The sequence below is a fragment of the Lagopus leucura genome, unplaced genomic scaffold, assembly GCF_019238085.1.
Source record: "Lagopus leucura isolate 7727_CA_CO unplaced genomic scaffold, USGS_WTPT01 Super-Scaffold_100009, whole genome shotgun sequence".
NCBI lineage: Eukaryota > Metazoa > Chordata > Aves > Galliformes > Phasianidae > Lagopus > Lagopus leucura.
The window spans coordinates 16,043,225-16,059,559 of record NW_024962266.1 but is presented as its reverse complement, the minus strand read 5'-3'; the positions used below and the strand labels follow the sequence as shown (position 1 = coordinate 16,059,559).

The following is a 16,335-nucleotide window of genomic DNA, read 5'->3' as shown; positions in this document are numbered from 1 at the left end:
AAAGAAAAAGCTTAAAAGATATTTTTTTTCAACGCATATTAGATGATTTGCAAAAGAGCACACTAAAAAATAAGATTCAAAATAAGAATAGCATTACTGAAAGGGAACGTATAATATTATATCACAGCAAAAAACTTAGTTTTGACTAAAAGATTTGCACACCTCTACTGCCATTAAGAAGGGACTCTTTAGCTGTTGAGGATTATGTAAAAGAAGTGTTTTAGATTGGAAAAACAAGCTTAAGAAAAGGTTTCTGTGTTAACTTTTTGAGCATGCTAAATTCCTGACAGCTACTTCTAACAAGTCTTAACCCTAAAAAAAAAAATAAGATGACTTAACAGTTCGCACAACAAACCTTCAGCAATGAGAAAATAACTGTAAGACAACAACAAAATCGATGACCTTTTGGATGCTCTCAGATCCCTCATTTTTGTTAGCACATTCTTCTATTATGTTAGGAAATAATTAACAAGTGCAGTACATGTGTTCTCTACATACAACAAATAACTGCAAGAAAAGAATATATTGAGCTTGATTCTTTTGTAGATACAAAGCCATTAGCATATGACATTTGTCGTTCATCTTCAATAAGCCACTTGAAACATCTTATGTAAGCTACTAAAATCCCATCCCATTCTTTTAAAAACTGTACATATACTTTCAGAAAAAATGTATTTTTGTGTGCAATATATCTCATATTTACACATTACCATTTTATCAAGAAATTTGGAGAATCAGACCACAGGTATAAAAAATCCTTACACAAATGTCATTGATTTCAGGAATGTAGATTTTGAAGCATAGGATATTGAACTTTCAAAATATGGCCTGACTGCTCTTTCCTCTCTAGAAAATTTATTTGTAATCCAAGCATATCTGCTTACTTCAGTGTGCACATTTCCTATTCTGCACATACTTAAATTCCCACCACTGTGTGAACCAGCAAATATAATCAAGCTCAAAAATTCTGACCCATTATTTGTAAATGACAGAACAGAGATTGCGTTTGGCAAGAAATAGTTGCACCTGAGATTGAACTTTCCTCTCACAAGTCTTGAGACAGCAATGATTTTTTGGAGAGTAAGTCCACATTTGACACAGTGACCTGGCCTAAAAATTGTGGATTATCCAAATGAAAGAGTTGAACAAAAGCTCAGCTATTTAGAAAATTAGATTATGTCCTCAGATTATTATATTTGTGAAAATCTTACTAAATGTTGGATTCCATTACTGAAAGAGTTGGCATAGGTTATTAGATTTCCAATTATACTATATCTATACATTGTTTTAAAATGAGTTCAATGTATTACAGTGTTCTCTTGAATGAAAATGAGCAATAAAATATGCTTGCATTGATCGTAACTGTGAAGTTACTAAAAAGATTAAGATATTAAGTAAAATGGGCTTACCCTGAATTACAGAAACAGTTCCACAGACCTTGACCATGGCTCCAAAGTAAACGATTAAATACACGGTTAAAGAGACGGTACAGATGCAGATTTTCAATGTCTGGAGCCTTCCAGACGTGCTGGAGGACCGCACGAATACTTGTCTTGACTATATCCAAAACCTAGGTAACAGTATTTGAAGCGTATCAAAGAAAGGCATACTGCAAAATCTAAAAAACAACTGCTCTCTGATTCACTGCACACACAGATCACTGCATAGCTGTAAATTCCCACAGATGACTACATTTCATTTCTGTGCATTCAGCAGCAAACCTTTATGAGATGCTTTTTCTGTCAATAAAATTTTGGAAAACTAAATAAAAATATTTTTACTGCAAAAAAGTTCTTTTCCTTTTTTTTTTTTTAGTCTGTTGAATACTAGCTAATTTAAACGGCAAAAAGCATTTAAAGTGAAACAAAATTAGAGACTAGAAGCAACATAATTAACAACCCAAATATTATAAATTTGAAGATTATCTCTTTTTCCCCTCCCTTTTAAAATGCCATGTATTTTATAAAGAATTAAAATGTCCTGAAAAACTAAAAAAGCTGTTTCTGGTTTAATGTCTGTTGAAACTCAGCATTTACACTAGATCAAACTATTTTAATTTAGCTTTCAGCTGAGAAATAAGCAACAAAATAGGAAAATATTTAAAAAGTAAAAAGAGTAATGTCTATAGCAGTGAAAGACATTTTAGATATTTTATATATATGTAAAAAAATATAAAATGGAAAGTGGGATTCGTCATGTCTGTTTTTACATCTGTAAGTTCTCTCAGGTCAGTCGTCTAAGATCCCTCTATACTTACTGGAAGGAAACAAGCTGGAAGAATGTACTGACATCTGTTTATTCAGATACATCAATAAAACCAGGAATAGGAAACAGTAAACTTCCAGAACACTCTAGTAGTAACTTGCCCTCCTCATTGGAGCTCCGAACTCTGCCCTAAAAGAGCCTATGGTGCATGTAGCCTTTAAAAAAAAAACAACAAAAAGAACAAAAAAAAAAACCCACAAAACCAACCACATACCCATAATTTTACATAACATGGGCACTCTTGTTGCCTCTTTATAAAAATATCATCTCCAAAAAAGCATCACACTCAACTGAGCAGTGAACTGATGAAGGTATTCTTTCAGTATAAGATGTTGCAAATTTGAAAATTTAGAAAGTATGGTACTCTCTGTGGCAACTTTTAGATGTATGAAAGACAGACTTGTATGGCTAAATATATAAGTCTCAAAAGGTGAAGGAGATTTAATAAAAACAAAATATGGAAGCATGATGTAGAATTTCAATTTTTTAGATCTGCATAACAAACTGTTGTTCATAAATAGTCTTATCACACTTGACAAACAAACAAACCTGTGGATGTCTGATAAAAACCCGGATGAGATGTGTCATTGACATGTTATTTGAGCTCTTTTTTGAAGAAATAGGATTGTATCCATGTATAGGTGTTGTTTTAATCCAGTGCATACAGTTACAACGAGAACACTGCTGTCCTATCTGTTCAGAATCTTTGCAAATACAGTTGAAAAAATAGGCTGTGATCTCTCACACTTGATCCCCAAGAGTGAGATAGAAAGATTAGATGCCACTGAGTAGCCTTTGTTTTAGCATCTGGATAGAGCCTTGCATCTTATAGCAAGCTACAGACTGTCAGGTACTATGGAGGGGGAAAAAAAACAACCTGCTCTGTTTTTGCTGTGTTGACATTGCCAGTACGCCAGAGTGGGAAATATCACAGTTAATTGTTCTTAATTTGCAAACACAGCCTCAATCATCCATTTAAGAAAAAGAGACAAGGCATTGCAAAAGGGCTGGAACTTCATGGAGCATACAAACCCATTTTTCTAAGCTAATTTCCCTAGATTGCCTTCATCTTTCTGTTTACATCAATTTACATCATCATCATAGCCAATTATCTAAGTGTAACAGAACAAGATGTTATAAAAGAGTATATTCAAAACAAGATGAACAGACCTCTGGTAACCATCAAAACAGTTTTTAAAGAAATTATGTAAAGTGATGTAACACAAAACAGTCACAACTCCTGTCATACAGAAGTCTCTTTTTCCTAAAAGTCTTGGAAGATTAAATTTCATTTTAGCATGTACTGATTTCATAGCTTTCTTCTAAATGCCTCCTTTAACTCTGCTGTAATGTTGTAATGTTAGAAGGGAAGAATATGAGCAAGAGTTTAATTTCTCTACATTATGTAGAATAATATTTAAGAAAATACATCTGTCAGGGACAAGCACCGTGAAATCTTGTGCATTGCCCAGGTATTTTCTTCTCGTTTTTTTAGAACTTGCCACTAATTCTGAAGTATAGTTAAGGGGACTGAGTTCCTGTTTTGTATTTCACAAAGTTGCAGAAAGTACCTTTGAGACAGATTCTTTACTTGCATAAATATGCTTCACCTTGAGCTCTTTTCTGCTTTACCCACCCCACTGGAATATAAAACACACTTCTTTCAAATCAACAAAAGCTTACATTTGGCAGTCCTGAGCTGCAATGTCATTGTCAAAGTTAATCCATTTTTATGAACTACCCTTCCAAGAATAACTATCTGATAGCTTGAAGGGATTGAGGCTAAAAACAGTAAAGAAAAAAAAAATTATTTCCAGCGTCCAAAGATGAAGGGCCCACTTGTGCTTCAAGAATCATTAGCTTCCCAAGTAGCAAATGATGCCCCCCAAAAGAGCAGCAAAGACAACCATATTCGTGGTTGTGCAGTTTTACCAATAACGGCCTAGCATATCAACCTGTATCATCCCAACGTAAATGTGCCCTTGCCTTTACATGACTGCCAGCCAAATAAAGGGCATAACTAACCTATACTGTAGACTTTTGGAAATTATAATAATAGTGCTTACAAGAGAACATTCTGAAAAGAATGAAAAACAAGAATAGGGGATGGTGAAGACAGAAAAGGAAAGGAAGGTAGAGAGGAAAAAAGAATAATTGGAGAGAGAGAGAGAAAAAAGAAAACAAAGTACCTTAACTAGTCTTTTGTGAAAGCCCTGTATCTCAGTTGTAATTATGGGCCTCATTCAGGGACCCTTATTCACACTCATAGCTGCACAGACTAAAGGAATCAGTTCTGGCAACATATCCCCTATTATCTCCAGCTGCCCCATAGACTTCTGCTGCAAAGAGATGTTCACTGCAGCAGCAGCATGAATTTGAGACACTGTTAGCTATATATATGTATATGTACCTATATCTGTCCATCTCCCCATCCTCCCAGCAACTCTTCCTCTATATCACTACAAGTCCACACTAAACCTCTCTCTGGATTTGCACTAAAGGTTATAACTGCCACATGCACACAGTGGAAAAGACCTATGTGAATGCCTATTGGCATTGCAACAGTCATTCCTGTAACAAGAAACAAATTAGATCATTTTAGACAAAGGAATATGCAGTGGAAAAGGTCTAGGATACGAAAAAAATTAAACAATTTCAGCAAATGAAGACGGCTGCTGTACAGATTCTGGACAATGGACAAGAAGTCTGCTAAGTTATAGTGCTGCCACTTGACATGGTTAAAGAAGAATTCTAGTTATGTTATAGCTTTCCACGCTGTCAAGTCTGTCATGTCTAATTTAACTTTTAAAAGCTGTATAGATGCACATTCAATGCAGCATCTGAACTTCATAATTTGACTTGAATAGTCAGATATATTTCTATCAAATGATATCACATTAAGGTAATGTTCTCTCTGTCCAGTACGAAAACAAGCATTTAATGCAATGTTCAATAAAATACAGTTTGAAAGCCTGAGAATCATAGGGCTGATTTTAAACACTTCTCCTGTTCAACCATCAACCAACCTTTTCCAATGATAGTATTTATCGTGTGTGCAGCGTTTTTATTAAGTTGCTTACTTTTATGGTCGATAAAATAGATTGTGAAACTGAGAAATACAGAAATTAAATGCCTGGAACAGATATGCTAATCCACATATTTTGTCAGTGACTGAAACTAAAATCCAAATACTGCTTTAGGGTCACCTAAGTACTAACAAAAAAAATTTCTTCTACATTAAGTTAAATAAATATTATATTGGGAAGATGACTTTGACTGACATATGTTATGTCACACAGATATGTCTGGCATCCTATACTGTGTCAGTTTTTAAAAAGATAAAAAATTCTTCAGCTGCTGTATACAACAGTAGCTCATAGACAGCAGATGAATAAAGACAGAATGATAAATAAATGTAATTATTCCTTTCTAAGACTAAAGTAGACAGTTGAATGCTATAACAATGTTAAAAATCTGTGCTTGGCTGGCCTGTTTTTTCTTTAACATGATCTGTTGTAAAACAGTGTGTCAAAGACTCAACTAACGAAGTGCAATATCACTAACTCCTAATGGAGTTTTAACATTCCTAGTCTGAAATTATTGACTAACCTATCCTTATCAATCAAATCTGCTGAATCAGTGCCCTTCTCAGAATGTTTGCTAAAAGGATCGGTATCCAAGGGCTTTTTTTTTTTCCCCTTTTCTTTCAGCAGTCCAGTTTTCAAAGAAATTGTTTTTGTAATTATATTTCAGAATAATTACACTTGTCTAAATACGGAGCATCATCATTACCTGTAATAGGATTAATCCATATGCATTAGAGAAACTAGCCAGTATTGGAACATCTCAAGTCACTCTCAAAAACTGCTAAACACCAGTAGGCACACTGCTATTTGTCTACACCTGATGATCTTGAGAGAACGAAATCTGTATCACTTACTTTTCGTTGCTTTACAGAATCCAGTTTTACTAACCAATATGATGCCACTTTTGTTTTATGGTACTTCCAATTATCCATTATCTGTAGTCATTGCAAAACAAAAGAAAAAAAATAAATGCATATAAAAATAATCATAATCTGACACTTCATTCACAGATATTCACAATTTTAACATATGGACTATCTAGAATATCTCTGTGTAAAAAGATTCTCTCTAAAATATTTTCAAATTCATATTGGGAGACATTTGCCAAGATATGTTCAGCAGTTTAATCCTTCCATCTTTAGTACCTAGATTTTGACAGCCCTACACTACAAAGCAGATAGAAGCCTGTCTTGACTGACACAGTTGTGATTCCTTCAAAACAGTACTGTGAGTTCCACAATGCATAACAGTTTCTTTGTTTCATAACGGACATCAGATACACGTCGAAAACATGTGTTCTATAAATGATCATTGTTGTTGAGCAATATTTTCCTTTTACGATGTCGGCTAACAAAATAGCTTAAACTGTGAGCATACATTTTTACTATTCTATCTTCGTGTTCTATTCCAGACCTATGGCCAGCTCTGCTTGACAGCTAATATACAATTACTTCTTTACTTCCATGAAGAAATATTTTCCAACAGAAATTGATTAAAGCCAGATGAATTTTAAGGAGAATTCTGCAGTAAGAAATAGTATTTACAATCATGCTAGCGCTCTATTTAGAATGCACCACTAGATGGAGTGCATTTACAAACACACACACACACACACACACACACACACACACGTAGATAGATAAATATGCATATGCTCTTGCATTTCTGAAAGTAAAATTAATGATGAATTTTATTTCTAGTTTTGAGAAGAGAATCCAAACATGCTATTTACAAATGCTGTCTTTTAAAATCAACTAAATTAATCATCAATTCAGGACAATTCCACTGTGATGCATTTGCACAGATTATTGGAGACTTAAAAACATTTCTACAAATTCAAAAACTCACAGAAGAGAATAAAGAGCATTTCCAACTGGATAAGGAATTAGCCTGATGAATTTAAACGCACTGTGAGCTGCTTACTTACAACAGAATACAGGGGTTAATTTAAATGACTACATCCCTCTATTTCTACTGAATTGAGAAAAACCTCTCTATTTTTTTCTTTTCCAGGCTTACATTAGTTTCTTTGCAGTAGAGATCTATAAGAGATTTAAATACCATATATTTTTTCTTATATAGCTGAATATTAGATGTTGCTTTTTAATTCTCCCTCAGATCAGGGATTGCTTCATATATCAAGTGGTAAGGCTGATGGAATGTTGGATGTGAGAAAATGCAAGCTAGCAGGCTATAGGAGCCAAAAAAAGAGTGTGAATTGTGATCGTTATGACTAGCAACCTCCCAGCAAACCTCTCTGTGTTCTCCAGTAAGCATATTCAAATTAAACATGTCAGGATCTGCACTAACAATACCAGATAAAATATAAACTGTTAATGAGTTGTAACATTATTCTTAACTTACTTCAAAGTCCGAACTGTCTCCCCGATGAAAAACTGAAAAGATTTTTCCTAATCTTTCTGATAGTTGTCATATATTTTATAAAGGCATAAGAATGTTTTCAGTGCTGCTTTTTTAAGGTCAGAAAGTGTGCAAAGCTGCAAGCTTTTGAAATCTTTGAATTATCCTGAGTTATGGAAGTTCTAAGGCCACAGGAGCTCATGAATCATAAATTGAACTTTCTACTTTCTTTCATTCTAGCAGCATAAACAGTAAGTATCTAGACTGTAATTCTTCTTTCTTATTTATAGATACTTACTTCTTCTATAATTAATTCTGATTCTTCATCTGTTTTTCCTGGGAACTTCATTCTCATGTCATTGAAAATGAGTAGAGTCTCTTTTGTCAAAGCGACTTCTTGCTCTTTAGTTTTCTGCTGCAGTAAGGACTCACTCTAAAAACAATATTAAGTAGAGGAAAAAAAAAATCAGGCATGATATTAGATTGTCAGATGATAACAAAGATAGTTCCTTGATAAAAAAATTCTAAACAAGGAGATATGGAATACACTTGAGAAATGCACAGACATAGTACCTGATACATATCTGACATACATATATACCTTGTACATTAACCCATCAAGGTTACTTTCAGTTGTAAAGAGATGCAAGAAAAGCCAAGTTTGAACACGTTTGTTTGAAACAAGGTAAGAAAATATATGATAGATATTCATAATGATTACCACTTAGAATTTAGATTTGATGTGAGATAACTAAGTTCAATATAATTAAAAGCAATTCTTACTAAAAACTTCATTTTAGGTCTGTCTGCAAAGCAACAAATTTAAATTAATATTTAACAGAAACTGCCAATTGTATGACTGTGCAAAGTCTTCAAGGAAACATAAAGAAACAAAAACATTTTAATCACACTCTGATCCATGGGTTTCTGGCATTGTCTTCAGTTTCCTAGGATATTGCTAAATATCTACAGATCCACTTTTGATCATAACTGCTATAATAATACATCTGTAATTCCCAAATGTAAATCACAAATGGCTTGGGTTGGAAGGAACTTTGAAGATCATCTATTTCCAATCCCCAAGAACAGGCTGCCCAGAGCCCCACACAACCTGGCCTTCAGCACCTTCCTCCAGGGATGGGGCACCCAGAGCTTTTCCTGGCAGACTGTGTCAGTGCCTCACCACTGTCCTTGTGAAAAATTTTTTTCCTAATGTCTAGTCTAAATCTTTACTCTAATTTCAAGTCATTACTCCCTGTCCCATCACTGTTAAAGATTCCCGTCTCTCCTTTTCAGTACTGGAAGTTTGCTGTAGTGGTTCCCTGCAGCCTTCCCTTCTTCAGGCTGAACAAGCCCAGCTCTTTCAACCTGTCTTGATAGGAAAGGTGCTCCAGCCCTCTGATCATCTTTGTGGTCCTCCTCTAGACCCACTCCAACAAGTCCATGTCTTTATTACATTGAGGACCCAGAGCTGAATGCAGTGCTCTAAACAGCTCATTCTAAACTCGAGTTTTCATACGTTTCAGTACGTTTGAATCTTACAAGCCTCCAAAAATGACAAAATACTTTTTTTTTCCTGCTTGAAGGATCAATAAACTAATTTAACATGGACAAATTATTTCTTCTTAGCAAGTTCTAGTTTATCAATTTCAATTTTTTTAGCAGTAATATATAGTATATCGTTCTTAGTTGCAGAAATAATTATGATCAGAGTTGCATTCACAATATAGTGCTAAATTACCTGTAGTTCTTATCCATTTTCTAAGTTATTTTATTCACATTATTTTAAGAAACACGACTTAAGCTCTATTACCTCACATGATTGATCTGCATACCAAGATCATTTCCATGCTAGAGCTTTCTCAATGAAAAATAAGTATAGTTTCTTGCCCATGTTAAGAGATTAGACCATTTTTTACATCATTCAGCAAGAGACTGGTTTTAATCTTTCAGTAATTTGTATTTGATATAGAGTTAATGTGAGTAAAAAAATCTATATCAGCCCTGTCTCATTTAGCTCTTAGAATACATCTTGATGATAAAAGGGTACATTTTAAACTTGAGATAGCTAATGTGATAAAACAACACCTTTAACACGTTGTGGTGAAGACACAATCTTAATGTCTTCCCAATTCTATTAGCTGACTTTAAAAGATAGAAAACCACACTAAGGAGTATTTCACAAGGTGTCAGCACACAATTTTAAAAGGATCCTTTTTCATCATTTAGACAAAGCCTCACAGGCAAAACAGAAAACGTGCATTCTGTTGGATGCATCTTTACTAGAGATAGTAAATACTGTGAAGCAACTTAATTAGCATTACAAAAGGATTTCTGACAATCAAAGCACACCACAGGAAAGAAAGGCTGCAAGTGTGGGTAACAAATGCCAATCTCTACTGCCCCATCTCCAGATAAGTTGTTTGGGTGATGAAATGTACAGGTCATGCAATAAAGTATGAATTGAAACACAAAAATTAAAAAAATAAAAAATAAAAATGTTTCAGAAATACACTGTTATCTTACAGCTACACAAATTCTAAACAGTTAAAATTCTTTGATCTATTTTTTTTTCTTTTTCTATTCACGATTTAGCTGGACCACCTGAGTAAATGTTTTGTTTGCCTAACTCAGGGACAGGCTTCAAAAGGAAATATGTGTCTAGACCTGTCTTTCTAGATATCTTATATTCCTGAGTATCTCTCAAAATAGAATTTAATTGATGATAATGCATCACGATTTTTGACATTGTAAAAATTAGTAACGTATTCATTGAACTTCAGAGAAATTAAACATTTTTGAATGTTATCTCACCCCTGAAGAGTTCATAGTTCCCAAGCTGGATGTCTGACAGACTCTGGATGAAGATGGGCTGCAATTTAAAGAACGAGACCTATTCACTGAGGATGCACGCTGGATTTGCAGAGGTGCTTTGGCAGAGAAGGGACGATGCTCAGCTGCGTGTGACTGCATAGACAATATTGATATTGAACGAGGGCAGCTTACTGAACGCCTTATTGGACCTGTAGATGATGATGAGGATGAATGTGATGGAGATTTTGTATTTTTAATCGAAGGTTTCCAGTTCATTCTACCTGCAGACAAATTAAAAGTTTAACAAGTAGTTGCATCATTTCAGACCCATTTTTCCATCAGTAACTAACATACAACTAACAGGTGTGTACATCCATTAAAGTGTCACATACCTTATACATAGTAGTCATTCATGTCAGATCCCCCAGTATATTTTTTATTACATATTCTATTAGAACATTTATTTCTTCTTCCTAGTCACCTTTAATCAGGTAGACTCAGTCCTCTATAACATGCATCAGATTTAATACAGAGCACATATTTCTCTATAGGCTAAAAATTGTGTGGGGCTGCTACATTAGGCTTCCTGAATGAAATAATATGGAAGAAAGAGTTTGGTTGCTGGAGCATATCTTCCCAGGCCCATCTTCCCCCATCTGCTCTTACATAATTGTAAAGCTTTTTAATTCAGTCTAAATAAAGAATGCTAACATTAAAAATAAAATTTTAGAAATACTTGTGTAATAACGCGATGAAACTTTTCTCAAAGTAATAAAAGAGCAAAGAGAAGCATTTACAACATTTCCAAGTGTAACTCAGGTGTATGTTTCCCTATAGCAATTTTGTAAAAAAAATCCTTTTTAAAATAAAAAATTTTCATTAATTTAGAAAAGATTTTAAAGATGAACTGAAAAAAACCAACATATTTAACCCTGAGTTACGAATGCTAATATATTCTGAAATAAGTGAAGCATTTTATATAATTTCTCATGTATGCCAGACTTAGCTAGAAGCATGATAATTTCACTTACCTGATCGTTCTGAAGGTTTATACTTATTTTCTTCAAGATCATATGATACTTTTTTCTCTTTTTTCTCATTGTGGTCTTCCTTTTCAGTTTCATCTTCTGACCCTGACATACTGCTGCCATTATCACAGCTGCTATCACTACTGTAGTTCTTAAATTTTCTTAAGGGTTGTGCAATTTCTGGCATAGAACACAAAGGCTGAAGCAAAACAAAACAACACACACACACAAAAAAAGAAGCAATAAAATTAATTTTCTTCATAATCCGAAAAAAACAGAAGAACATTTTACTAGATTTGTGAGCTATGGAGGTTCATTTGTACATACTTAAACTCTCCCAAATTTGACTGGAAGATTTTCCATAATTTTAAAATAAAAGTTTAAGTAGCTCATTAAACTAATGACAATAATCCCAAACATTCTCACACAAATAGCAGCATAATACAGTAAGGTGAAAATGTCATTTTATTTCAAGTACAATTTATACTACCCAACATATTGGATTAAAGTTTAAAATCACCAGTCAAATGATACAGAATATTATTTACAATCAGTTGCAATCCTTAACTAGTATTTGCAGAAAGTGAAGAAATGTTTTAACAATAATCACTCTGAAGTAATGAGGTACACAAGGGAACTTCAGCTGGTATGCTTCTGAAGGAGCATCCTATAGAAAGCAGGATCTGGAAGGATACAGCAGGCTATGTTAGGCATCTTTGGAATCCCATATGTACATGGGATTCAGTGTCATTAAGTAATTAAGCACATGCTATTACCAAGGCTAATGTGAGATAAAGAGCAAAAAGTAGGAGACAGTGTTGCAAGAATGGAGGTAACAGCAGAAAATTTTCCTTCTTACAGCAGTCATGGTGCAGTCAACAGCAGTGCAATGTCCTCCATTATATCTATCAACCTAAGAAGTCTCATGTGGTCCCTTTTTTCCCCCCTACTTGCTTTCTGTCCATTAACTCCCATCTATAGTAAGTGATGGCTTCATCTTCCTAGTTGTCTAATGGACAGCAATTTTGTCTCACATTAAAAAATATTGCAATTTCCAAACACGCTTTGGATCAGCATGAAATAGAAAAGTTCACAGGATTCATTTAAGTTTTAATATAATGTAATGCACAAATATAAACTATGAAGGACAATATTTAATAGCTAAACACAAGCTACCTAAACTTCTACTCCAGACAAGGAAGTGATAGTATGTTTATGCAGACTCAAGCTGTCTGGCCAGAAAAGGAAAAGTTAAAGAAATATTCAGAATAAAGTGGTATATCCCACAGGGGAAAGCCCTGACAATTGTTCAGACTACACAACAAGGAATATTATGATGTCTACCTACCAGCCAAAAGGACAAATTAAGGTGTCTCAACACTTAGTGATTTCTCAGAAATAGCTATCCTAATAATGAAATAATATGTATCATGGAAAGATACTTATTAAACATTCTTGATGTTATACAAGAAATAATAATAAACATTTCCAATCAAAAATCATGGATTTTAAAGGAGATCTTATTTCCAGTTACCATATGCATATTCCTAACACTTTCTATACTTAAAAATAATAAGAACAGCCTGAACAAGACTTCAGATCAATTGAACAAGAATAAGAAGAAAGGTCAAAGAAATTACAAAAAGAAATAATAGCAAATAAAATCCAGATCTGGGTTCAAAGTCACAATTTTATTTATAGTAAATTGCTCAGCAATTCTAATCAGCTTGATTTTCCCTCATTTTGCTTGATTGAACTCATTTGATTCTATAACAGAAGAATTATAACAAAATTTCCTCTAAAGTATATACATTTATTTTATTTCCTTCGATCTTTTTTGCATGCAGTAGGTGCGGTGTAATAAACACAGCAGTGTAAACCTTCCAGTATGCAAGTCTAAGGTGCCCTCTAGAGGCCAGAAACTAAAAAGACATTTTCAGAAAATATTTCTCAAGCCATGCAAAATTCAATAACGTTTTTAATTGCAGACAAAATTGTCTTTGCTCTGGAAACTCTCAGCTTGTTTTCTAACATGAGCTCCCAACTGCATTCAAATTAAAAAAAAAAAAAAAAAAAAAAAAAAAAGAAAGAGAGAGAGGCTGAAATTTTTAGCAAATATGTTTTGTTTTTACATGCAAAGCTTATTTATACAACTGCACACCTTGTATCCCTCAGTTTTATGTATGGACATGGAGGAAAATGAGGGAAAAATGTTTTTCTCCCTCCTTATTGTTCCAGCTGTTTAGATTCCCTACTGTTTCTTCAAAGAAGGGAGTGTGCCCAAGGCAAAGTGTGATTTCCTGAGCACTAAAGATTTAGGGAAGGCAAGACTTTTAAGGATCTTTACCAGTTTGCAGAGATACAGAGTGTGTTCAAGGCAAAGGTTCAATTGAACTGTGTGCACAACCAGAATGCGTTAAGCTAAAAATAACATAGATTCACTTTAAATTCAGATTTTGGCTCCAAGATACATCGTATGATGTTTTTAGCAAGTAAGCAAGCTGCAGATACATCATGATCATAAATAATCCTTTGAGCTTCCATAGTGCCTCTTATCCCATGATCTCAAAAATCCTCAGTGGCACTAATTGACTAAAATCAAAGCATTCTTTTGAGATAATTTGTGGATATAAAAGATCATTTCACACACTGAAATCAAGTAGTCTCTTGTAGAACAGTTGTTGCCATACCCAGCAATTCCTCAAAACAGCTTAGAGAGAAAAAGAATACCATAGAGTTAAAATTTTCCATTTTTCATTTCATTTTTTAAGCAAAACACACAGGCTAATGGGAGCATGAGGAAGAAAGCATCCACCAGGATCAGCTAACTAAATTCCCTGATTAAATCCTCAGACCACTCTACCAGAGAGGAATAGAAAAATGCTATCTAAAACTCAAATACCTTAGGTCCTCGCTGTCTTGTGCATTTTCCCATTAGTTTTTCATCATCTATTTCACACTGCTCCAGAAGATCCAAAATGTCCTCCTCCTAGAAATAGGAATTTCACTATGATTAATCCAAAAGATGGCATGTCCTATTCTTCCAAAGTTCAAGTGCCAACTGATCAGACTTTGAAGTCACTTTGATAACCTGTTCCTGAAATAAGACAATGAATACTCCAGAATAGGATTCTCCTATTCTTCATCTCTGACTGTGTAAGTAAACAATGAAGCCGAGTTTGGGGATGCCTTGAAATAGTGGAGCTGTGTGTGTTTTATGATATCAGTTATTCTAGTCTGTAGAAGTGCACAATGGGTTGGAGACATTACTGGAGGAAGAAGGAGGTAATGACCAGCTCATAAGCAGTTTCTGCCAAGTATAAGGCCGAGGATTGGGGAAATGGAAGTCAGTGAGCCTGTCTCCACTCTGGGCCCACTGCAGTTCATCCAAATTCAAGATTCTAGCCCACAAGCAATACAAAGTATGATGAAAATGTTATCAAATGTTATTTATTACCCATCACACATCATTATCATGAAAGTAATCTGCAAGGATGTGAATTCCAAGAAAAATGACTTCAAGACAAGACTTCTATGCATCAGTACCTTCATTCTTTTTAATGGGTTATTCATTTCCCGCTGAAGTGAAGCAGCTCTCCCAGCAAGAAATGTCTGGAAAGCAGTGGCTAACAAACTCTCATACTTTTCAAGTAATGATTTATCATCAGGAGGGTAAATTCGCCTGAAACAGGGGGAAAAAAATTAAATAGCATCTTCTACTGATAAGCATAGTATCTTCTGAGCTACTTATCAGACTAGGAACAAAAGTCATGCAGCTAGTTCATGGTAATGCATATGTATCCCATCTGTAATTATTATGCAATGCCATATCATGAGACATATGCTCCTAGCAATGCTCTCCAAATCTAATTTTAGCTTAGTGAACACTTACATGTTTAAACATAATTAGCCAGCCAAAAAAATCCCATGCAAGCCATTCCAGAGATATATAGGAGCACAGCTTTGCAATACTCTCTGAAATTTCAATCAGTCTGAATACATCCAAGTGTAAATGAAGTATTGATAAAGTATTGCATGTAAAATTCAGTGCAACGAAATAATTTGTATTAGCAACAAAGTATAAAAAACAGTGAAAATCTGAGCAATTCTTTGAGTTAATGGACATAACATAAAGATTGAATATGTGCTGCACTTGAATGATGGAGATGGGATACTAACTTACAACATACTGTAATGAATAACTCAAATTAATTCTGCCTGCACTGTGCAAAGCATAAGCACTATTTATAAATTAATTGGCAATACATGTCTGGTATGTTTTGGATTATTTTTTGTGGAATTCTTACAGTGCTTTCTCTCCTTTTGCTTTACAAACTTCTCATTGGAAAGATTTTATGTTACGATTTCGTAGCAGTGGCAAAAGAACAGTCTCATTAGACTCAACTGTAAGGTGGTTCAGTTTCCATAAAATACCTATACAAACTCTAACCCAGGTGTAGTCATCATTTTTTATGGTGTTGGTTCCACTGCTGAAAATGTAGCATAGAACAATTATGTATGTCTCTCCAAAAGTAATGCCTCCTATGTATTTCCATGGAAACTACATCAGATACGAAGACCACAACACCACTCTTTGAAAGAGAAAAACCTTAGCTACAGAACACTAATTTTCAACACAATCATCAACATTAGCCATGCATTTTCACCAGCAATAAGCAACAGTCTGCATTCCACTTTGGTAACAACCTGCACCAGCAGAGGTGAATTACTGTCACTATCACCACCGCTGAAACACATCACCCACCATCTCAGTGCTCAAA

General features: G+C 34.4%; 1 protein-coding gene across 10 annotated transcripts in view; it reads right to left on the bottom strand.

Moving 5' to 3' along the window:
• The window catches only part of TTLL7 (tubulin tyrosine ligase like 7), a 75,196-nt gene that overhangs the window by 8,722 nt on the left and 50,139 nt on the right, over window positions 1–16,335 (bottom strand). For 8 of the 10 annotated variants that reach the window (XR_006179308.1, XR_006179309.1, XR_006179307.1 and 5 more), the window contains 7 exons: window positions 15,101–15,236; window positions 14,457–14,543; window positions 11,558–11,753; window positions 10,527–10,807; window positions 8,011–8,145; window positions 6,206–6,286; window positions 1,410–1,570 (listed from right to left, as the gene is read on the bottom strand). Coding sequence is in view for 7 of the 10 variants with exons in the window: in XM_042873213.1 (XP_042729147.1) it covers window positions 1,410–1,570; window positions 6,206–6,286; window positions 8,011–8,145; window positions 10,527–10,807; window positions 11,558–11,753; window positions 14,457–14,543; window positions 15,101–15,236 (1,077 nt within the window). In the remaining 3 variants the exon portion in view is untranslated. The remainder of the gene's footprint in view (window positions 1–1,409; window positions 1,571–6,205; window positions 6,287–8,010; window positions 8,146–10,526; window positions 10,808–11,557; window positions 11,754–14,456; window positions 14,544–15,100; window positions 15,237–16,335) is intronic. The other 2 variants (XM_042873215.1, XM_042873217.1) reach the window with 2 other exon arrangements.